Source organism: Drosophila montana, unplaced genomic scaffold, assembly GCF_035044405.1.
Source record: "Drosophila montana isolate Dmon_TW-CO22-7 unplaced genomic scaffold, ASM3504440v1 contig_2481_1, whole genome shotgun sequence".
Taxonomy (NCBI): Eukaryota; Metazoa; Arthropoda; class Insecta; order Diptera; family Drosophilidae; genus Drosophila; species Drosophila montana.
In genome coordinates, this window is record NW_026997351.1 from 81886 (window position 1) to 106063 (window position 24178).

Sequence of the window (24178 nt, forward strand, 5' to 3'; positions counted from 1 at the left end):
TTTGGACGAGCAACCAAATTGCTTTGTTGTATGCTACGCCATCATTGGCATTTACCATGCCCCCATGTCCTTCCCATACACATCCTGCGACCATTTCAGTGCGTGGGCGGTACGCTCATTAGGTTTCCTCAGCCGGCGCTACGATTCATGGCCCATGCAAAATGTCCCTCAAGGGCAGGCAGTTGTCGCGTTCCTCCTGTTCAGCTTTATGTTATGTGTTTATGTGCCCATTTCTATATGCGTGTCTGTGTGTGTCCGTGTGTGTGTGCCTGTGTGTATGTGTGTGTGTGTGTGTGTGTGCCTGTGTGTATGTGTGTGTCCGCCGGTGACCTGCGAAAATGTCTGTGTCAAGTTGTGAGTAATAATGCGGAAACGCCAAAGAATGGCACAACCAAATAAGCTCGTAAATAGCCAAGCAAAGGCAGCATTTTCCTCTATACCGAATAGGGGAATACTCTAAAATGCAAATTTAATAAAAAATAATAAATCTTGTATAAATACCCCCATATCAGTCGTTGATGATGTGCTTGGATCTACCATTTGCCAATTCCAAGTTGAAACACAAGATCCAAGTTCCACATCAAAAAACTATATAAATTGAAAGCTTTTGTCAGCTTAAAACATCTTATCTTAATCTAAGACAGTTAGATTCATAATCGAATTCCATTATCCGATAGAAACACATGGCCAAAATAAAGTACACCCAGCAATAATCGCTGCTAGACTTCAGTTGTTGACTAGAAACTAGCTTAGCACATGGTCAAAGCCGAAACAACTAACTTGATATTTCAAATATGTAAGAAATATTATTTACCATGGGATTTACCAGCTAGTTTCTTTTTTCTTTTTTTTTTAAAGATAACAGCTAATGAACGCTCACTTTAATAATAATGAGCTTAAAATATAATTTACCATGAACTTTACCACCTCTTTTCTTTTTATATATATATGTTTCTTTTTTAAAGTTAACAACTGATAAAAGCCCATTTTATTTCTACTTAAAGGCTTAAAATATAATTTACCGTGAACTTTACAAGCCAGTTATTTTTCCTTAAAAAGTTAACAACTGATGAAAGCTCACTTTAATACTACTATAATACATATACATTTAAAATGAGCCGAAAATATAATTTACCATGAACTTTACCAGCGTGTTTATTTATATTTTCTATTTTTCTTAAAAAAGTTAACAACTGATAAAAGCTCATTTATTTTCTTTTTCTTTAAAAATGCTAACAATTTACCATGAACTTTGCCAGTTAGTTTTATATGTATTTTACTTTGTTTCCCCTTTAAACTCATAGAATCTCACTTTATTGTGATGCAATACATTGCATATACATTAACAATGAGTTAAAAATATCGTTTACCATGAACTTTGCCATCTAGTTTGACTTGTTTCTTTTATTTCCCTTTAAAATTAGCAACTCGTGAAAGCTCACTTTAATGTGTTGCTGGAATTCATATACTTATGCATATTCGTTTATTTTTCTGGGCCACGTATTTAGGAGCTGACATGTGTCACAAAGTGGATGACATATGCGATAACATCGTTTAATTCGCACTGACAAATGTGGTGCCAAACAAAGGCACATTAATTAGCCGTACGTGTCCATGCATTACAGAAGTATTTGTTGTCCTTTTTGTTTGGTGTTGGGTGCTGCGGGTTTGTCAAGCCGACTCGAATCCTGGCATGGCCATAATGGCTCCTGTGATGCCTCAGATGGATGTGACCATGGGCCACGTACATAAGCACATAATTACGAATCTTTCTTGTTCGCTTCGCTTCTCTTCTCTTGTTTTTTTTTTTTTTTTATTTTTGTTTCTGCGTTTTGTTTCGCAAGAGCAGCGGGAAAGTTAAATTGCAGAAATCGCAAACTTTAGTATCTCAAGCAAAAGTAATGGAATTGTGTAATTAACGAGACTCTGGGGTAAAGACTTGATGAAATGCCGCAGCTCTGGCCTTCGCCAAGAGTTATTTGCCTGACTTGTATGTATGTATGTATGTTTGTATGTGTCTGCCTCCTCAGAAGTTGTCGCCTTCGAAAGCGTTTGCTTAACCTTAGGCAAACACAAACACCCCAAATTACATGGTAAGTACTTTGACCAACAATAACAAGCGGGGCGGCCGCATCGTAAAGGCAGCCCACTTCAAAGGCGGCCATGCCCAGTTTTTGAGGACTTTGTTGAATTGGGATTTTCACTCTATTTTTACTCTATATTTTCGGGATCTCCCGACAAGAGGATACCCTGAACCCTCTGCATCCGACAGTCGATAAGTATAAAATGAAAGATACTTGATATATATATACTATTCTAGAAGCTACATGTCAAGTTTGGTGATTTTAGCTCTTATTATTTACCAAAATTGCTCAATAACAGGATTTCGATATCGATTTTTATCGATTACTTCGAAACGGGACAAGTTATCAAATATCGGAAACAAAATCGATCTGCGCCGGCACTAGGAGGACCTACAGCTAATTTCAAGTCTCTAGCTCTTAAAGGTGCGAAGTGCCTTGCATTCATACATACGGACAGACGGACGGACAGACGGACAGACATGGCTAGATCGACTCTGCTGTTGATGCTGATCAAGAATATATACACTTTATGGGGTCGGAGATGCTTCCTTCTTCCTGTTACATACATACATTTGCACAAATACATAATACCCTTATTAACCATTTTCAATGGGTTCAGGGTTTAAATATACTCCGAAAATTAAATAAATATTGCTTTCGAAAAAACAAGCAAGAGTTCTCGAGAGACTTAAAGCCTTAAAAGTATTTATTCTAAATACCATATGCAGAACGAGTTTGTCTGTTTCCCATTTGATAAATCCTTCCAATTTCATGATATCAATAAAAATCTATTTTAAGCTTTATCTTAAATTATACCTTCTCCATTCGGTTCAAATCCGAGAAAAAAAACTCATTTCGCATCTATATACCATATTTAAGCGCTTGGAATTTCAAAAAGATCGGACTATAAGCACCGAAGTTAGTTAAGAATGTTTTTCCCATACAGCGAGGGAATGGTGGAGCAAGTGGGGAGGGGGGCAAAGGTTGTGTATGTATAAATTTATGGTTGAATGTATGTATGTATGTATGTATGCATGCATGCATGTATGTAAAGAAGATAGCTTGATAGAATGTTTGTATGAACAGCTTGGCTTAGGGTATCTGCTAGTCGGGAACTCCCAAATAGAACCCTCTTCCTTTTTATTTTTTCATTTTTCAAGCAAATTTTAAACTATTTGTAAGTCCATGTCACACCTTAAGCCCAGTTAAAAGTATATTTGATATTTATAAATATTATATTTATCCAATTTTTGGTATACGTTTTTATTTATTTGATGATGCGCAGTTCTTGTTAGAATTATCAACAGAAATGATTTATAAATACAAAATTAATTAAGAAGTAAAAAAAAAAAATAATAAGCTTTTGAATTACAAGCTGTAATCTCAATAATCTTAAGTATTATTTAAATATTTAAAATATATAAAATGAAATGAATTTTAAAAAATATTATATTGTGCTCTATACATATACGTTCTCTTCTGCGCACAATATTAAACTAAGGTGCACCCGAAATGCTTATTGCAAAAAAAAAAAACTTTCTTAATATAAAGTGAAGAGAAAATAATGTAAAACGCATTGAACAAAAGTCGGATATAGAAAAGCATAAGCATCAAGTTGAACTAAAACATTTGCTTATAGTTGGTTGAATTGTCAGCTCGTGGCAGGCTTTTCAATTTCTTTTTATTCTGTTTATACGACACGGGCTGGGCAACAAGGGCCGCGGCCCCATTTCGATCCGTACGGCTGCCGCCCAGGTCGTAGGGGGTACGCACAATTTCGGGCAGGTGGGCATAGTAGACGACTCTCTCGTGGCGGGGCGACATCAGCTGTTGCGGCAGCTTGGCCGAGGCGTATTTGTTGCTGTAGGAGTCGAGAACGGGCGGCATTGGCAGCGTATCGTCGAGGTAGCCGCGTCGGGATTTCATGTAGTCCCTTGGTGGCGGCGTGTCCAGCTGGCGATCCGGGTACATGAGATAGGGTTCAGGATATTGCGGCACACGGGGACTGTAGCTGTCGTAGGGATCATAGCGCTGCCGATGCACGTACATGTCCTCAAAGTATTGCGGATAGGCGCGATAATACTGCTCATCAAATCTGCAGGATGTGCAAAATCAGCCATAGGACATATTATAGCCCATTGTCTGGGCTGTAACTCACCTGTCATAGCGCCTAATATAGGGATCATACGACCTGGATGGGTACATGGCAAGGGACTTGCCTGAGTATTGGCCATACCAGGGCAACGGCTTGGCGGCCAGTTCATCGGCCGGTCGACGAAAATGTGCCAAATTCTGTTCTCCGCCAGGTACACGAATCGCTGATGAGGCGCTCAAGTCGTTGTCAGCCGGAGAATTGTCATTTATGCGCCTACCAGGCGTATAATAATCGTAGTCACTGTATCTGGCCGAAGGTTTGCCCGCTCTCAGCTGCTTGCCGGCTGCTCCGTGCTCCAGTGAATCCGTTGCCTCCACATCAATAATGCCGTCCACGTTGTCAAGCTCTCCATTCCGATTGGCAGGATCGTAGCCAGGCTCCGCGTAAGCACCAGCTATTACCAGCAATGCCAAAATCCTTAGTTCCATTTCGTGCTGCACTCCGAACCGAATCCAACTGAATGCGCGGGTTGGCCAAACTGGACTGATCCCAATGAGGCTACAGTTTAATAGATGAAGCCACGCAAATGGTAACAATGATCCGGCGACATGGTAAGTTAAACTTCAATGGGCAATTGTTTTTTTTAGAGCCGTTTGAATGTTTTTTCGTAATTCGCCCTTTTTTTTTTTTTCTATTTTCTTTTTTGGTTCTATGGGGCCATTCTATTGGAACTGTGAAGCGCAAGAGTGCACAATTCAATTCAAGCAGCAAACTTCGGATTTAAATACCCTCGAAAAACCTGCGCGATGAATAAGGTAATGTTGTTAGGTGAGTCAATTTATCCCCTTGTTTACTAAATGGCAACGCCGCCTTCATAAGCCTAAGACCTGACAGCTTGTAAGGTGGCAACACTGCAATTTTATCTCCCTGTTAAATTCTTAGCAAATATTTGCAATGATGAAACCTGTTCGATGAATAAGGTATTGTTGTCAGGTAGGTGAATTTGATTTCTTATTTTGTATTCCCTGGTCAACTAAATGGCAACGCCGCCTTCAAGCTGACCTCTTGTAAGGTGGCAACACTGCAATTTTATCTCCATGTTAAATTCGTAGCAAATACTTGCAATGATGATAGAGCAGAGCACTATTCAGTTTTAGTAGATGTTCAAATGATTGGGCATGAAAGCATAAAATGTTAATTCCCAAAACTAATCAATCAACATCAAGCAATCAATAGATGAGAGAACCTAAAACATTTCCTTTATACTATACAGAGCATGAGCTAGTCGAAACTTTTGGTTAGGTAAAAGGCGCGCCACCTGCAATTGACAACAATTTGTACATATTTACACACGCCACGCACTGTGGAAAAACACAAAATGCATTCGCTTCCCATTCAGAACTTCAAAGATCACACAATAGTAGCTCGAACTTGTCCATGCCACGGTCTGTTGACCGCGAACTGGGCTACATTGAAAAACATTCAATTGATGCACTTTTCCATTTGCATATATAATATTAAATCAGGAGGTTCTTACCGGCCAATATAACGGAGTTTTTTTTGGTAAGACTATGAAATGAACCTTGGTTCGATAGCAAATCAAGAATGTACACGCAGAAGATTAATATGAAATATGTATTACAAATATATATTTTCTTTTAATTTAAATTATGAAGTCTTACAATTAAAAGTTTTATAAATTAGTTTCAATAACAAATTAATATATAGTAAATAAATCATTTGTAATGCTGGACAATTTGTAACTAAACACGCATCAATAGTATTAAAAAATAATCATGTTTTGTAACTGTGACAGCGATGACCCAAAGTGAACAGATTCGGGTAGATTTTTAATTTGCAGCAGCCACCTTTGGCAGTCTAAACACTTTCGCTGACGATCCTCGCGTGTTACATCCACGCCCAATCCGTTGGCAGCCCAAGAATCAAGATTTTCCTGGATTGTTGGCAAGAAGTGTGATAATATGATACGCAACGTATCGCAGGCTCTGGTAAAATGACTAAAATGATTAAATAATTAAAATGTAATTTTTTATTAATTATCAAGCGAATTGAGCTCGGAATATTTACATACAATTTGTGTTGACTTTGCAAGAGTTCATAGAGTTCCGGTAATACAAATGTGCAAAAGTCCAGATTCAACGACGATCTAAATTAATGAAAATTATGCATTGTAAACGTAATATTGTAAAATGATAGACATGACTTACGGCTTTTCAAGAATCGCCCCGAGAAGATCTATAAAAATCGATCGTCCCGCCGATTTAGCCAGCCTCAGTGCACTGAGAACATCGTTGACGCTGAAAATCCAATTAAAAATTGGTCATTTAAGAACAGATTAAATATATTGTTGAGAATTCTTACCGTGTAGAGTTACGAAGCAAATCAAGACTGGCTTGCCGATTGCTTAACTCCTGAAGTACTGCTTCATGTGATCTTGAGAGTATATCAAAATCATAGTGATCCTCTATGAAATTACGATTCATATTCTTGCCTGAGGTAGGTATCAAATCCGGACGGTAATTCATCGGCTGCTGTAATGATTCGAACATTAAGAAATATATACTTAATATTTAATTAATTGACAATCATTTGTACACACCTGTGAATGTTTCTCCTGAACCTTTGCTTGATGCGTTGTACGCATGTCTAGAGTCGTACGTGACCTCATTGGGGGCTTGGTAATGATCTCTACGCTGATATTTTTCTGCTGCGCGTTCTCTTTGTAAAACTGATTCTGTGTTCCCATGGTTCTCTTGTTTTTGTTAACAACAGTTGAGGATGTTGACTTTTTGAGTAGCATATTATCGTCCAGCTTATGCAATTCCATTGAACTAACTGAGGAGGCTTGGCCAAGTTTATTGTTACCAAATATTGCCGTTGATGTCTGTTTGGTATTGCTTATTGCTGTATTTCTTTTGTGCAGAGTTGTTGACGTCTTTTTAATTGATTTCGATGAGGCATTTATTGTTGATGCAGGTACTGTCTTATAGGTGCTGGCTGTGTAATTCAAATTTTGATTGACCGGAAAATCTTCGGCCATTTCATAATTATCATAGTTATTAAGAATCGGGGGATTGCTGTCATTTGGATTATATTCGACATCGTGCACATTTAGGCTATCGCCTTTCTCAATTGCGTATATGTTATATTCGTCTGCTACGTGCAATGAACTTGGTCCATTAATGCTTAATAAACGGCTGGAACCCATATCCATGCCATAACTATAATTAGTTTCTATGTTAAATGGTATATTATCTGGCACTCGCGCAAACTTGCTATGCTTCAACGAGGCATCAGAGCCCGCATTGTATATGGGCTCGATCGATGAGCCAATTGGCTGTGGTAGATGGTGCAATGACGACATTGGCGATGATTCAATCTGTTCCAATGCCGCCTCATTAACAACTTCCAGACTTAGGTTTGGTGACGACAGCTCATCATAAGTTTGACTTTTATTGTCTTCATGCTCTTCCTCAACTTTGGCCGGCTTGGATCCACCCAGTGATATTCTAAACTTTTGATTTCCACGTGTAAAGCTTTTTCGATTTGTTGAATTATGCTTAAAATTGGGCTGAGCATTTGCCGGCTGATAGAAAGGTATCACACAATCAAGGCTTACTGTGTTAATTGACACGGTATCAATTTCATGGCAGCCACAAATCTGCAAAGTTAGTAGATATTAATAAATTGATGTGTAAAATATTTGACAGGCGCAAACTTACAATCTTATTTTTAATAACTTTCATGTCATCCAATGAGGCCCAAGTACTTTTTATGTGATCTAATTCACGATCAGGTTCCCAGCCAATCACAGATATTCCCGAAGCGCTGCCTACAAAAAGGCACTCTCCATTCTCACTGTGAATGTAAATAAAATAAGGGATTAATTCAATTATATACAAGTTTATTGCTCGTTACCTTACCTAAATGTAATGCATCTGATAGCTTGTCCATAGAAATGAGTTGTCTGGGAAACAAGCTGCTGATGCTCCAGGTCGTAGATGGACACAGTGCCATCAACTCGGCCCGCTGCCAGTAAAAACTCAAAGGGATGAAATTGAATGCAAGTGATGGCTGTTACGGGTGGCTCTGCCATAAACTCCATTATTTGTTTGCTTTTGCGTATATCCCAAATTAATATTGATCCTTCCAGTCCAGCAGAAGCAATCCAAAGTCCATCAGGTGAAAATTTAACGGAATTTACATGAGATATGTGTCCCTTGCAAACTTTAATGCACTTATTTTCATTTTGAACATCCCAAAGTCTAAAATGAATATTAAAACACATTTATTAATATTTGTACAATTGATAAAGTATTATGCGCAAGAAAAAAAATACATTTAAAAAATAACGTTTTGTTGTTTAAACTGGCGCTCTAACAATATCGATATATGCTTAGTGACAACACTGCCGCGTCGTTTTCGATAGGTCCGATAAGAATAAAAAAAAAATACCAACATTGCAAATAAGGGCTGCCATTCTGTCGCTTCAAACAATCTGGCAACATTATAATTGTTGTCAACCTCAGTCCATAATCCAGTTTATGTTTTCATTTCTTTTCAATTTGCTTATCATCCGTACAAACTGCCCTTTGTACCGGCGATATAAAGATAATCTTTAACTTAAAGAGGGAATACATCTGGTAAAGGTAAATTATTTGCAAATTAGGAACAACTGGTGTAAGTTGTGCGTGCAGTTTTGTCAATTTAAATAGATGTGAACATACGCACTTAATATAAAGCCGTAATTATCGGCATTCAGAAAAGTTATTTAATTGTGTGTGCCCCCATTGGACTTGGATCAAACATTCAACACATTCAGTTGATAACTAAAGTAGTACATATAAGAAAGGAAATGTTATAATGCATATAGGCATACCTTTGAATATATGTATGCGTGTGTGTGTGTGTGTGTATATATATATGTGCTGCTGATACCATATCAAGAGAACAAATTGCTATTTTTTTCTGTATTTGAGGTTGAAAGTTCGACGACAATTGAGAATTAAGCAACAGTTTTTTATTCATAGGCGGCTCACAGCACGATTGGCAGTTGGTTGAACCGGATTGTACATAACAAGTTTATACAAGAAGTCTATATAGAAAATGTCTTCGGCAGCGAAATTGCGTTTTGATGGACGAGTGGCCGTTGTGACCGGCGCCGGAGCTGGACTCGGACGGGAGTATGCACTGTTGCTGGCATCGCGCGGTGCCAAGGTGGTGGTCAATGATCTGGGTGGCAGCCATGTGGGCGAAGGCGCCTCTCAGCGTGCCGCCGACGTGGTTGTCGAGGAAATCCGCAAGAACGGCGGCGAGGCTGTGGCCGACTACAATTCGGTAATTGATGGTGCAAAGGTCATCGATACGGCCATCAAGGCATTCGGACGTGTGGACATACTTATTAACAATGCAGGCATATTGCGTGACCGCAGCATTGTGAAGACATCGGATCAGGACTGGGATCTGGTGAACGGTGTGCATCTGAAGGGCAGCTTCAAATGCACACAAGCCGCCTTTCCACACATGAAGGCGCAGAACTTTGGACGCATTATTATGACTTCGTCCAACTCGGGCATCTATGGCAACTTCGGACAGGCCAACTACTCGGCAGCCAAAATGGGACTGGTTGGACTTGCCAACACGGTTGCCATTGAGGGCCAAAAGAATAACATTCACTGCAATGTAATCATTCCCACAGCAGCCAGTCGCATGACTGAGGGCATTTTGCCCGACATCCTCTTCAACGAGCTGAAGCCCAGCCTTATTGCACCCGTTGTTGTCTACTTGTGCCACGAGTCTTGTGAGGACAATGGTGCGTATTTTGAGTATTTATTGAAATGTATTCCCTGCTAATCTCTGACTGATCAAACAGGCAGCTATATCGAAAGCGCCGCCGGCTGGGCAACCAAGGTGCATACGGTGCGCGGCAAGGGATCTGTGGTGCGACCATCTCTGGAGGAACCAGTTACACTTGAGTATGTGCAAGGTGCATGGAGCAAGGTGACGGACATGTCGGAGGCGAAACATTTGGATGCCATTGCAGAGGCATCCGGCTCCCTGCTGGAGGTGCTCGAGAACCTAAAATCCGGCGACAAGGATGCTGTCGAGGATAGTTTCACGTTCGGCAACAGGGAGCTGATTCTGTATGCTCTGGGAATCGGTGCCTCAACCAAAAACGGCAATGACATGCGCTTTTTGTATGAGAACGATGCCGACTTTTCACCAATTCCATCGTTCTTTGTGCTGCCCGGTTTAATGGTTACCATGTCTAGCTCTTTGGTAAGCAACGCGCTGCCCAACAGCGGCGCAGACCTGAGCAACATCTTGCACGGTGAACAGTATTTGGAAATTGTTGACGATCTGCCGACCAGTGGCAAACTGCTGACCAAGGGCAAAGTATTCGACATTATGGACAAGGGTTCCGGTGCTGTCGTTGTGACTAGCTGTGAGTCCTTCGATGAGAACGGTCGTCTTTTGGTTAAGAACCAAAGCGCCATCTTTGTCGTTGGCGCTGGCAAGTTTGGTGGCAAAAAGGTGCCCATTGCCGGCGTCGTGCCTCTGGCTGCTGCCCCCAGCCGTGCGCCGGACTCATCGATTCAGTACAAGACCAGCGAGGATCAAGCTGCACTATATAGGCTCTCCGGTGATCTGAACCCATTGCATATCGATCCCAACTTCGCTCGCTTGTCGGGCTTCAAAACACCCATATTGCATGGACTCTGCTCCCTGGGATATTCGGTTAGGGCCGTGCTGAGCAAATACGCCAACAACAACAGCGCCCTATTCAAGGCAGTAAAAGTGCGCTTCTCGGGCCCAGTTCTGCCCGGACAAACGCTCAAGATCGATATGTGGAAGGAAGGTGCACGCATTCATTTCCGCACCCTAATTGTTGAGACTGGCAAAGAGGTCATTTCGGGCGCCTATGTCGACTTGAAGGACTCTAAGGCTAAATTGTAAACACCATTACGATTTAAGCTTGAAAAGTTAAATCTAATTAAGAAAATGAAAACAATATTGACCTACATTTACAACAAAAATATAACAACATAACCAGGCGGTGGTAAAAAATATTGCAATATAAATTTATTAATATGTTAAAATTGTTTGTCCATTTGTTTATTTTTTAATAAATGACTTTTTTTTTATATACTGCTTTTATATAAATGTGATTTAAATGAAAGTTTGTGGACTAAACAAATATTGTAAAAGCAAAGTTGAATAGAAAATTAAATGGAAAATAAATCTTCAGCGAAATTCAAGCATATTATATAGCATATAATATACAAAAGTATAATTAGCAGATAAGAACTGATTGTAAAAAGAGTCTGCAAGTGATACCAAAGTGTATTTTAAACAAGAAAGATCTCAGCCCGATGATTAAGTGCAGTCATATACAACAGATTTGGTATATATCACACAGTGGTGTTTTCGCATTATTAAAACAACATACACTTTCGACAAGTGTTCGAATAGAAGTCATATAATATAGATATATAATAGGTATGCTAGAAGCTAAGTTAGGCTCAGACTTTTGTGCTTTATATGACATATACGACCCGATTTAGCTGACTTCGATATAGCTACTGGCTGCAGCAAAGAGACAGACTTATGCCAAGATAACTTAGACATTGAGAGATGTATTTGCATAGAAGCCGACTGATAGACAGATTAAGTACATTATGGGATCAAAAATTCCTCCATCAGGCTGTCACAAACATGCTCTCACAGCTGCAATATACCCTTATGTACACATTTTCAGTGATTTCCCTGAAATCTTGGTTAAAATAAAGCAAATGGAATGACGCATACAGCTATTAGATACGCCCCTGATAAAGATTTAGTTTGAGTATTTGATGTATGAGAGGGAGGCGGCAGTAGTTCTGCCGTCTCATTTTAAACCATAGATTGAAGCTCAAATAACGCGCACTTTTTAAGCTGTTGTATATATGTATAAATATACATATATAAACAATATTCAGCAAAAGGTTTCAGGTTTAATAAATCGGATTTGAGTGCAAGTCTTTTGGGGTCGCATGGATAATTCGTAATTAATTGTGTAATTGCAAAAGCCATTAAGAATAAAAACTGTGTGGGACATAAATATCATTTGATACAAGGATAGATTGAAATTATGCCAAAAGTAATACGATCTCTGTTTGGATATGTACATATATAGGCCTCGCTTTGCTTCAAGTTTCAGTCAATTAGAGTTGCGACACAATTGAGTGCCTACTTATCGAAATATATTACAATGGACTTATATATAAACAATAACTCAAGATTAACCAATACGCCGGAAATGATTGTGTGCACTTACCGAACAGTTGTGTCATTGCTGCCAGACACGACATATTCTCCAGACGGATTAAAATCCAATGTTCGCACACTTTTCATGTGGCCGTTCAATGTTGAATAGATCTTTTGGGCATTCAGATCCCATCTGCGTATGATGCCAATATCATCAGCCGAATATACAAAATTATCCTTATATGCAAAGCGCACGCATTCGATCGAACGATTGTGGCCCGTCAGAGACTGTTGATTGGGAAATTGTTGGGATTAGTTGAGCACATTGTTATTATACTTTCGAAGCATACAAACCATGAAACACTCGTCTTGGCCAATTGCCCATAGATTAACATTGCGATCTTCTCCTCCAGTGACCAGCACTCGTCCCGTCTCGCCCAAATCAAGGCTTGTGACTTTGCCATCGTGTGCCTTTATGTCATCTGTGCGCATAGAAAGCAAAAATTAAGAGTATGAAATAAATATATTTATCATGGGCTATCATTTTTAAAAAGAACTTAGTCGGACTAAAGGGCGTAGGTCTGGAACTAGAGGGGGTTTCCTTGGCGGAGGCTCCAGTCTCCTTACTATTTACTTTTGAATGATGCTAAATAAGCATTTAAATTATTATTATTACTACATATCAATATCTCGGAATGCAACAGCATGGGCTACAAATACGGCACGCGCTAATGTTCCTGCAGTTATGGCTATGATATTTGGGAAGTTGTTTATTTTAATATACAATTCTAGTATGTTTATGTTATCTTTTTATGGTAGTTGTTGTCGTGACCTCATCTTAACCTAACTCCAATAAGTATCTATGTACGCACGCACAATTTACACACACACACACACATGTGCACATGTGTAACTCTACAGCTCCTTACAAGGGCTGCATCCCACATGCACTTATTTGCATGTTATTTGCCAAAACAGGCTGAACATACGCACACACACACACACACACAGATGCAGTCATACAGATGTATGTATGTCGCCTAGTTAGTATGAGAACTACTTTCATATAGGCATAATTCTATTTTACTTACAGATCTTTGCTATTAGATTTCTCGGCAGCGCCATTTCCAATTAAATTGCCGTTATAGATGTATGTTTATGTTGACAGCGATATTATGTGCTTTAAGTGGCAATATTGTAAATATTTTATTTTATTTTGTCGCAGGTGTGATAATTTTTGGTTTGAGTTAAGTCGGATCAGCTGTCCGCTATCTCTTTAATGTGAGTCTCTAATACTATTTTATTGACAAATACAAAAAATCATAAACGTATTTGAACGGACTTTACAATCCGTTTTACATGATTAACACGTTAATATTATTATACAACCGTCACATAGAATAACGATAAATCAGACAATATTTGTAGACAAAACAAATGCACATTATATATATGGATTACCAGGGCTGGTATATCAATTCTTTGGCTCATATTACGTTGCCACCTAGTTTTTCATAGCGATATTTAATAAAAATGTACTAAAAATACCCAAAGTATCATGAAGTGCTATCGATACTATATCGTATGACAACTCTGCGGTCCTATCAGGCATTCCTCAAAAAAGCATCATCATTGCCTTGTCAAAAAATTGCCGACTGCATTATTTTGGATAGCTTAATATAGTCGTTTTGCTTTACGTGAATAATAAAAAATAACTTAAGATGTCTTCACGTTACGATCGTGCTGTTACTATTTTCTCGCCCGATGGTCACTTACTTCAAGTTGAATATGCTCAGGAAGCGGTTCGCAAAGGTTCCACAGCGGTAAGTGCCCCATTTGTTATGTTTTAGTATGAGTCTAGATTTACCCATGTGTGGACATTTATTCATATATTTATAAAGGTTGGTGTCCGTGGCGGCAACTGTGTCGTCTTGGGCGTTGAGAAAAAATCAGTAGCCAAGCTGCAGGAGGACCGCACAGTTCGTAAAATTTGCGTACTCGACCATCACGTTGTGATGGCCTTTGCGGGCCTGACTGCGGATGCCCGCATCCTTATAAATCGTGCCCAGGTCGAATGCCAGAGTCATCGTCTGAATGTTGAGGATCCAGTGACCCTTGAATATATAACAAGGTAATTAAAATCAGATCTCAACCACATTTGAGTTACGTTAATTACAGGAAATGCTTAACTTTTGCAGATATATTGCACAATTGAAACAAAAATACACGCAGAGCAATGGACGTCGTCCATTTGGCATATCGTGCCTTATTGGAGGCTTTGACGCTGATGGCTCACCTCATTTATTTCAAACCGAGCCATCTGGCATATTCTATGAGTACAAAGCCAATGCCACCGGGCGTTCAGCAAAAACGGTACGTGAATTCTTTGAAAAACAGTATCGCGAGGAGGAAGTTAGCACTGAACGTGGTGCTGTGAAGCTGGCCATTCGCGCACTGCTCGAAGTTGCCCAATCCGGTCAAAATAACTTGGAGGTGGCCATTATGGAAAATGGCCAGCCTCTGAAAATGCTAGATCGCAAAGTTATTTTAGAATATGTGGACATCATTGAAAAAGAAAAGGAGGAGGAACTCGAAAAGAAGAAACAGAAAAAGTAATGCCAATACCATTTTAATTAGATGGAGAATTAGCACTGCGTTATTCTTTGAAAAATCGTCTTTCTAATTTCATATTTTTATAAAATTTGAAAAGCTGTACAATGGAAAACAAAAATATTTTAAAGATATGTATAAAATACATGGTCAACAAAACAAAAACGCAGCTTTAAATTTAATGCTTAGAATTCAAATGGTCGGTTCTGTGTGGTGGGTTTGAACCAAAAATAAAGTTAACCAAAAATAATGGTTACTGTATAAGACGAATTATTTGTGAATTGGGACTTGTGCTCATTAATTGAACTATATAAAACCACAAGGAGTTATAATAATATATAAGTTGTTAATAATACGAATAGAATAAAACAATTTTTTTGTGGGTTACATTTATAAATTTTTTTTTTTTTGTGCCCATTATATAACACAAACGACAGTGACAAAATATTCTATATAAATGTTTCCAAACTATTGGCAGCCATTTATTTGTCAGACACAAATATAAAGATATATTGATATTAATTTTAAAATTGGATGTAAGTGTTAACAGTGGCGATATTTGGGAAGCGATAACAAAGCTTTATGTTTAAGTTGATTCGATACGAACAAATTTACCCATCCCTAATATGAACAAGTACTATTAAACACTGAAAGCAACAGTGCTGGAAATTGCACGACTAAGTTCATATGAGAATTTTGCTTAGTTTACTACTACCACTGTCCGGAGTCGGAAGTTCCGTCAGAAAATAGCGAAAACAAAAGAAAAAACAACAAAATAAAATTGTATAAAGCGAATACCGAGAACGAAAATATTAACACATCTGCTGTTATACGACAAAAACGCCAGCATTGTTTCGCTTTTCATTCCCTTGCCTGTCATTCCGAACCAAGCAACGCCATCAGACTAAAATCAATAATTTAGTTGTGTGGTTTTCGCGGCTTTTTGTGTTTTCTTTAAAAAACAATCAATACCCGAAGGTAACGTGTGTAGTAAAAAAAAAAAAAAAAAAAAAAACCAAAAAACAATTCACCTCAGTGTGCGTTTGCATTCGTTGACGCTTGACATATTGGTACACAATTTATTTATTTATTTTATATATTTTTCTTCTGTTTTATTAACTTGCATACACATAACACACGTATTAACATTGCAAACAAGCTAATTTGGCATCCTTCAACCCAGCACTTAACACCACGTTAAAAGCTGTCCAACAAAAAACCACGTACTATTTATGAAATGTACACACACGGTGCATGCATATCTACATATGTACATACAGATCTGTTGAAATATACATATGTATGTATTTATGTATGTAAATACATGCATACATACACACACATCAACTTTAAAGTTTGCATTTGTGTTTTCGCCTATTGGAGAATGCGTGAACCAGAAAACTGAAATAAAATCTAAAATATGTAGATACAAATGTCTAGTGCAAAATGTACATAAACACTTACATATGTATATGATGTAAATGTGTAGATATATACATATATATATATATATTTTAATGTACTTGCAATTGTTTTTGATTTTAACACATGCTTACATTCATATATGATGATTCTTTTTATTGCACGTAATTATGTATGTATATACATATACATATGTACATACTGACGTTCTAATCTTATCTTGGGCATAAGTAGTCCGCCACGTTCGGTTCGGAAAAGGCCTGTCGCCTTATCTCTGTATCTGTTCGAGGCACTGAAACCATCTCCAATATATGTACACGTACAGACACAGTTTTGGAAGAATTCCATAGAGATAGAGATACATATTTGTATATCAAAATCTGAGATGCCGCATCTTAAAACTTGTTTGAGAAGCAAATGCGTATTACTCACCTCCTTATCTTACTGTCCCATAGCTCAAGATCTTATATGAGGGATATACGGACCTGAAATAACTGGATCAGAGAACTCAGAACATTTGAATACACTTTTAAAACCCTGAACTGAGACCGAACATTACCATAAATGTTGTTAAGAATAATTGTAAATATATTGTAATCATTAAATTGATATTATTTTTTATTCCAATAATAATAATAGAAAATTTAACAATTTTTGAAAAATATTTTCAAAAATTAATGATTTATTTTTGTCGTCACTAACTGAATATTTATCTGGATATTAGCATTATTAATGGAAAAAATTCCTGTTCCCCGCCGCGTACACTCGGCCTGCCGATGTGGGTTACTTCCTCTTATTTTTTTTTTGTATTCTATTTGTTTTTGTTTTTTTTTTTTTGGTTGTATGTATGTATGTATGTGTTGACCCGACCTGACACTTTCGTATTTCACATGTAATACAATAGAATGGGCACAGAAACCAAGAGCAACAGTTACACAGGACAGATTTCAACAAGTGGCGGCAACCCTAAAGTGATGAAAGATTCTTTATCTTTAGTTCGTCAAACGGTCAAACAGCAATCGAACCAAATAAATTTGAATTCGAATTCATATTCAAGCGAACAGAACGCGGGTGATATACGACCAAAGCAGGAGGATAATACAGCAAAAGACGTGATTGTACCATTTGTTCCGATATTTGTTGAAGAGGCTGATGTTATTCAAGGTGCTAAGGATATATTGCAAGTAATTCGACCGAACTGGGACCTCAATCACGTTGACTTTAAGGTAATGTAAACAAAATTTAACTTAGCTAATTAAACCAGCAACAAACATCAATGTGTCCATTTTCTACTTTTGCAAGATATCCATATCCGAACCATTGTTGTTATCAGTACATCTTGTTATCCAAATAGATGTGCGCCTATGGTAAATACACTGGGCATTCATAAATTTCGCGGCTTGTTCACTTTTCGAAACCAAAAAAAAAAAAAAACATAAATCAAAAAAAAAAACATAGTATGTATGTACCTAGTATATAGTATACCCAAATCGATTTATATATACATATATATGTGTAATTTATAAGAAAAAGGGTTTGTGTCTGAAAACGTTGCATGATTCGAATGCATAACACGAGAATCCAATTAGATAATTATTAGATATTTACTCGCTAAATCTCGACTCAATAACAACTTCTACATATATTTATAAAGCTATATATATGTATATACATATATATAATTTATAAATTCACAAACCTCGCGTCAGTACAAGCAATAATGTAGCTTTGTTTTTGTTGATAGAAGCTAATTCAATGTTAATGGCAATATGCAGGGTCGTTGCACAACCTCTTAATGACTAAGTGTGTGTGTGCGTGTGTTGTGGAGTATTAATATTAAGGCGTGACACCTCGGGCATTGCTAAAGCGATTGCAATTCTGGAGACGTGGGAATAGCAATTATTTATATATAAAACCAAAAAAAAATTAACTCAAATACGCTTTGGTGCTTGGTGTAAGGGCAGTCAGGTATTATAGAATTTAAGCGGCAAAACCAGTTTTAACTATTATCGAAAAGGGTGCTAATAACAGCTGTACCTATTTGTACATTCATTTATGGACAATAAGCTCAAATACTTATACGTATACGTATAGACCGTGTATACGCATGCAAATACATATATATTGTACATACAGGAACTGGTTCATTTGCTTTAACGATAATGATCTTCACACTCATACATACATACATACATACATACATACATCATACATACAAATGCGTTAATATAAGTCGTTCTTAGCCCTAACGCGAACCACTTGAATCAAAAGAATTTTTTATTTTTAATATATAATGTATGCTCGAGTCTTATCAAAACTATTACGTCTGGACCCCCGGAGCACTTGGTGCGGAGTGCATATGTATGTTTTTTTTTGTACCCGTGTCTGTGTCTGTGTCTACTCATAAGTATAAGTTTTAATGAGCACATGTGTGTTCGTATCATTGAGGGCTTTACGATTTACGGACTGGCATTCCAAATGTCACAAAGTTTATCACCCTTAATTACCAACACATACACGTTGCTGTGTATGTGTGCGTGTGTGTGTGTATGTGTGTGTTTAAATCTGTGCAAAATTATTTTGTAGAATTAGAAACTATGCTGATTGTGTTCGCTGATTATTACGAATTTAACTTTGGGTGTAAACAACTTTAAACGCTGCAACAAACCGTTCTAGACTAGTAAATACCCTGTATACACACACACACACACACACGAACGCACACACACACATGCATGAAACGCAAACAAAGACAAGCAAAGCACAAAAACTCGTTACTTGATTAACTGTGGTATTTATTATCAGATCGTAAAGAAATTAACAAGTCTGATAGATAGCAAGCTTTTTTATATACATATAAGCTTGTCAAATCGCTTTATAAGATTACAGGGAATGCAATGAAAACATTGAGCTGGCATGTGATATACATATAGTTGGATCACATTCTTAATAAAAGGTTTCAGTTGTCTCTCCTACACACATTTCAAGAACTGTATAATACCCATTAGCTGTAAATCTATGTATATAAATACAAAAAGAAAAATGAAAAAAAAAACGCCCTTGTACTAACTTCTTTTAAAAGCTATCTCAATAATTTAAATTTTGCTTTAAATTGAATGCGATGACAATATTTGTTTAATAGATATGTTTATTCTCTTTTGATTACGTTCGTTTTTCAGAAATTTACAGATGGCATAACAAATAAGCTAGTCGGCTGTTTTCACAATAGTTCCAAATTCGGCAATGATAATGACGACTCCTATCTATCAATTAGCAATGCGCAGAGAATATTGCCCGTACAATCTGAGGATCCAGTTATCCTTCAAGAGGAATTTACAACAATTGATACTGAGACAACGGACCGTTTACCTGTACAATACTCCGATAACGTAGTCCTCGTTCGAGTATATGGTAATAAAACGGACCTATTGATCGATCGGAAAGCTGAAACGCAAAATTTTCAATTACTGCACACGTACGGCTTGGCGCCATCGCTCTATGCAACCTTCAAAAATGGCCTCGTTTACGAATACGTACCTGGTATCACCTTAAATACAGAAAGTGTGCTATGCCCAGATATTTGGCCATTGGTTGCTCGTCGCATGGCCGAAATGCATCGTGTGGTAAGAAAGAATGGAGATGCTAAACCATTGCCAATGATATGGAAAAAAACGCAAAGCTTTCTTGATTTAGTACCTGAACGATTTAGTGATGCTGATAAACACAAAAGGTAATAGTCAACTCCCAGACTGTCTCGCAGAATGTCTCGCAGAATGATTCACAAATATGGTATGTGTTTAATTGCAGAGTGAATGGAACATTTTTACCTATTGGACGACTACGTGAAGAGTTTAATAACTTGTACAAATACTTGGAGGCATTAAAGAGTCCAATTGTTTTCTCACATAACGACCTACTATTGGGAAATGTTGTCTATACGAAATCAAAGAACGCTGTTAACTTTATCGACTACGAGTACGCTGATTACAATTTTCAAGCCTTTGATATTGGTAATCATTTTGCGGAAATGTGTGGCGTCGATGAGGTGGACTATACCCGATATCCGAAACGGGAATTTCAACTGGAGTGGCTGCGTGTTTACCTCGAGAATTACCTACAACGGAATAACATCCAAAACGAGGAGGTTGAACATCTATTTGTCCAAGTCAATCAATTCGCATTGGCAGCACACATTTTCTGGACAGTTTGGTCTCTATTACAAGCTGAGCATTCCACTATTGACTTTGATTATGTTGGGTGCGTATCATATATATATATATATATATATATATATATCTATATCAACGATTATAACATTTTGCCAATTTTCAGCTATGCATTTCTTCGGTACAATGAATACTTGGCTCGCAAGGAGGAATTCTTATCATTGACTGCATCAAAGAACAATAAATGATTTTTTCCCAGAAATTTGAAAATAAATGAAACGAAATACACAATTTTGTGACCCCCCAGTGATGTACTTATATATGTATATATACATATATGTATAAACTATGGCTAGCATTGATATATGTACAATATACATAGTATATATACATTCGTATCTTTATACAAAATGTGTATAAAATGTGTTCACAAAAAACTCCTTAAATAGTGCCGCGTCCATACCAGCCGTAGTCTATGCATATATATATAATGAATTTGTATATGTTCTTTAATTTGTATATTGATATTTTGTAGTCATAAATAAATAAACATAAATATTTAGTTTTCATATCGTTGCAACTACCGACACATGCTGTCATTTTTCCAAGTATATATGTATACATATAAATTGTGCATTATATCACATATGTAACTCAAATCCAGTTCTTTGTTTAAGAAAAGCGAGTATAGTATACAAGGTCCCGTATAAAATAGATTTATCAAAAAATCGAATCGCTCCGCTGCATGACTCGTGGCTAATCAACTTGCAAATACTTGGAAGCCCAACATTTATAAAAATTGAATATGCAGCTTTTAAATAATTCACTTTTGAAACAGACAGTTTTTTCAATGTTAAAAATATTTATGTGCACGACAAAAAAAGAGAAAGAAAATAGTATTGCCATCTTTTTTCCACTGCTATAATACAAATGGGCGAGAGGGAGAGAGAGAGAGCAACACAACGTGCGCAGTAAAAAACGTAAGTTTCAAAGATTCTTTATATACATATATTATCGTGATCGTTCAAATCCAAGACTAAGTTTTGGACTCATATCACTTAGTTACTTTTGCCTTGTTTATTTTGTTTGAGTGTTCGCCGCAAAACACATCCATACATTAGTACATACGTAGTAATATCTATATACATATATATTTAGGCGTATAACAAGAGCTTTTACACAACAACGAATTTATTTAATTTATACAAAAATATTATCGTATAATTTCAAATACTTGCTACATATACTTTAATATTATACCGTTGTTCGATTTCCGTCCCCACCAAGTTTTTGAACAATCTGAAATGTAATAAAAATTATTATTTTTATTACTGCGAAATTTACGAAAGCTATTAATTTATATATATATATACATTGGTATTGCTTTCTTTTGCAATTAGTTTTTGACAAATTAGGTGGGTGTACACAAGTGACACTAAAACGTTTCGATTGTACAATCAAAAGTTATCGATACATTTTTTGTACATGGTTGCTATCTCTAATTTGTCAGCTGTCATACCTAAAATAAAGGAAACGAGAGCCAAGCAAGCGACTTTCCTAAAATTACGAATTATTCATAATAATGGCGAGCTATATTGCTAGGAAGGGACCTTTGGTATTCTGTAAGTATGCATTAATTATGCCAAGCATTGTATTGCCGAATCGCAAAAAGCGCAACCTAACCGCTGCATGTTTCGATGATTACGTAAATATGTAACACAAAATTTGCCATTCCACATTCCAGCCAACCTGGGCAAGTGGGCCTACAATTTGTCCGGATTCAACCAATACGGTAAGAAGTGAATTAAATGAAAAACATTTTTAAATCTATCGTAAATCTATCATATAGGATTGCACCGTGATGATTGCCTCTACGAAAACGAAGACGTTCAGGAAGCAATCCGCCGCCTTCCACGCAAATTGTACGATGAGCGCAACTACCGCATAATTCGTGCTTTGCATTTGTCTATGACGAAAACCATTTTGCCCAAGGAGCAGTGGACCAAATACGAAGAGGATGTAAAGTACTTGGAACCCTATCTGAAGGAGGTTGAACAAGAGCGCATCGAGCGTGAGGAGTGGAACAAGAATCATTGAATTCTTCTCACTGGGCGGATTTGTAAATGTTGAAAATACATAGCTTAGATTCAAATTAAAATATCTATGAAGAATTCATTTTTAAGGTATTGGATATTTAAGAAAATAACTTAAATTTATTAATAGGGATCGTGAAAATGAATTGTTATGCAGATGTTGGGACTCTGCCACTCTGTTATGACAAACTTTAATGCATTACTAACTTATTTGTTCCGACTGCACTTATGCTTGGAATGTATACTATTTGTAAATTTTGAGCTTATGCGTTCGAATTGTCCGTTTTACCTTACCTTTTGCATAAATGGTAGATTGAATAATGATCCTAAAACAGGCACACGGCCAAGGAAATTGATGGCTACAGGGAAGAAGCCGCTGCAAAGAAAAGGGTTTATGAATAATTATTTGCAGCAAAGCAAAAACGTATAGTTAGCGAAAAGCGATTGGAAATGTTGCACGTGCTACCGTGTTACCTCTCAAGGTGTTATCAGCGATGAGTTAAACTTAAACATGTGGACCCACCTGAATAGTGCAAAAAATCCATAGGATTCAATTATCATGCCAATAATGGGGAAACCAAGCAGCACGATGACAATCCCACCGAAGAAAGCTGTTGTCCCTTTGACTTTATGGCGTTGAAAGAAAAAGCGTAAGGTTCGCTCCACTCCAATAACGCAGCCAAGGCCTGATATGAAGAGAATCTGTAGGAAACGGAATTGTTACAGTTTTAGAGGATATAACAATTTTAAGATAAAATCACTCACATTTCCTATAGCAAGCAAGCCTTTGTCGAAAAGAAGCAACATGCCAAGAAATAAAAACGATATGCCAAAGCCAGCCAAGCCGATGCCGATTTCTGCAAATATTGTGCGAGAATTAAACAAATTGGTTAATATGCTAATAAATTAAAACGAATATCTCACATACTTTGGAGATCTGTTATTTCAATCATTCTGTCTTGTTTGGGTTAAATATGCTTAAAAGGATAAGAAATTGCATTGGGTGTATTCCACGTAAACACCAAATGTTTCATTATTATGAATATAAACAATCATTGCAGGGTTGCATGATTTAAAAAATAGTGCTGGAAAACACCAAAAAAGTATTACATACGTACCTCGACTTCACACAAACAATACTTTTTACAATATATTTCGGTTTTGACATTAAATCAAAATGTTAAGCAAAAATTATGCACGTCAAACAAAATAAAAAGGTCTAAATATTTGTTGAGCAAGCCTTAATACACCTAGGATATTATTCTAGTAACCGCCAGAGTCAGTCATTACTGACCGACTCTACCCATTTTGGTTCAGAAAAATGTTACAACCTATTTTAAAAAATGAATTATCCAAAAAACCGATAATTGATTGACTTCAAATTCAATGGCTGCCGCTACCTTGCCCACATTCAATCGATTAAATTTGTAGCTTGATTTC

At 37.2% G+C, this 24178-nt stretch overlaps 7 protein-coding genes across 10 annotated transcripts; 4 read left to right on the top strand and 3 right to left on the bottom strand.

Moving 5' to 3' along the window:
• Positions 1–3704: 3704 nt before the first annotated feature.
• LOC135428493 (uncharacterized) lies at positions 3705–4667 on the bottom strand. Its single transcript, XM_064682541.1, has 2 exons — positions 4243–4667; positions 3705–4179 (listed from the first exon to the last, which is right to left on the bottom strand). The coding sequence occupies exons 1-2, from the start codon at positions 4665–4667 to the stop codon at positions 3705–3707; spliced, it is 900 nt and encodes a 299-aa protein (XP_064538611.1).
• Positions 4668–5800: 1133 nt separating this feature from the next.
• Positions 5801–13890, bottom strand: kat80 (katanin 80). Of its 2 annotated transcripts, none has more exons than XM_064682616.1 (10): positions 13539–13890; positions 12802–12929; positions 12518–12735; positions 8124–8465; positions 7923–8058; positions 6800–7861; positions 6562–6728; positions 6408–6497; positions 6272–6346; positions 5801–6197 (listed from the first exon to the last, which is right to left on the bottom strand). In XM_064682616.1, exons 1-10 carry the CDS (start codon positions 13570–13572, stop codon positions 5963–5965), a joined length of 2487 nt encoding a protein of 828 aa, XP_064538686.1. In that variant the 5' UTR covers positions 13573–13890; the 3' UTR covers positions 5801–5962. The 2 variants fall into 2 exon arrangements, with proteins under 2 accessions (XP_064538686.1, XP_064538685.1); XM_064682615.1 differs by having other exon boundaries at positions 6562–6731; positions 13539–13889.
• On the top strand, positions 8699–11343 carry Mfe2 (peroxisomal Multifunctional enzyme type 2). Its single transcript, XM_064682617.1, has 3 exons — positions 8699–8849; positions 9231–10012; positions 10073–11343. The coding sequence occupies exons 2-3, from the start codon at positions 9307–9309 to the stop codon at positions 11155–11157; spliced, it is 1791 nt and encodes a 596-aa protein (XP_064538687.1). The 5' UTR covers positions 8699–8849; positions 9231–9306; the 3' UTR covers positions 11158–11343.
• A 166-nt stretch (positions 13891–14056) lies between the features above and the next one.
• On the top strand, positions 14057–15222 carry Prosalpha4 (proteasome alpha4 subunit). Its single transcript, XM_064682618.1, has 3 exons — positions 14057–14270; positions 14349–14578; positions 14646–15222. The coding sequence occupies exons 1-3, from the start codon at positions 14169–14171 to the stop codon at positions 15061–15063; spliced, it is 750 nt and encodes a 249-aa protein (XP_064538688.1). The 5' UTR covers positions 14057–14168; the 3' UTR covers positions 15064–15222.
• Positions 15223–15758: 536 nt separating this feature from the next.
• On the top strand, positions 15759–21214 carry eas (ethanolamine kinase 1). 2 transcript variants are annotated; one of them, XM_064682397.1, is made up of 5 exons: positions 15759–16035; positions 17384–17705; positions 19659–20209; positions 20287–20736; positions 20812–21214. In XM_064682397.1, the coding sequence occupies exons 2-5, from the start codon at positions 17385–17387 to the stop codon at positions 20891–20893; spliced, it is 1404 nt and encodes a 467-aa protein (XP_064538467.1). In that variant the 5' UTR covers positions 15759–16035; position 17384; the 3' UTR covers positions 20894–21214. The 2 variants fall into 2 exon arrangements, with proteins under 2 accessions (XP_064538467.1, XP_064538468.1); XM_064682398.1 differs by lacking the exons at positions 15759–16035; positions 17384–17705 and adding an exon at positions 17754–17846.
• A 604-nt stretch (positions 21215–21818) lies between these two features.
• LOC135428426 (vesicle transport protein GOT1B) lies at positions 21819–23945 on the bottom strand. Of its 2 annotated transcripts, XM_064682403.1 has the most exons (6): positions 23857–23945; positions 23667–23715; positions 23504–23595; positions 23262–23440; positions 23033–23114; positions 21819–21944 (listed from the first exon to the last, which is right to left on the bottom strand). In XM_064682403.1, the coding sequence occupies exons 2-6, from the start codon at positions 23689–23691 to the stop codon at positions 21900–21902; spliced, it is 423 nt and encodes a 140-aa protein (XP_064538473.1). In that variant the 5' UTR covers positions 23692–23715; positions 23857–23945; the 3' UTR covers positions 21819–21899. The 2 variants fall into 2 exon arrangements, with proteins under 2 accessions (XP_064538473.1, XP_064538472.1); XM_064682402.1 differs by lacking the exon at positions 23857–23945 and having other exon boundaries at positions 23667–23825.
• On the top strand, positions 22111–22803 carry LOC135428427 (cytochrome b-c1 complex subunit 7). The gene is made up of 3 exons (XM_064682404.1): positions 22111–22267; positions 22390–22437; positions 22495–22803. Exons 1-3 carry the CDS (start codon positions 22228–22230, stop codon positions 22740–22742), a joined length of 336 nt encoding a protein of 111 aa, XP_064538474.1. The 5' UTR covers positions 22111–22227; the 3' UTR covers positions 22743–22803.
• Positions 23946–24178: the final 233 nt, after the last annotated feature.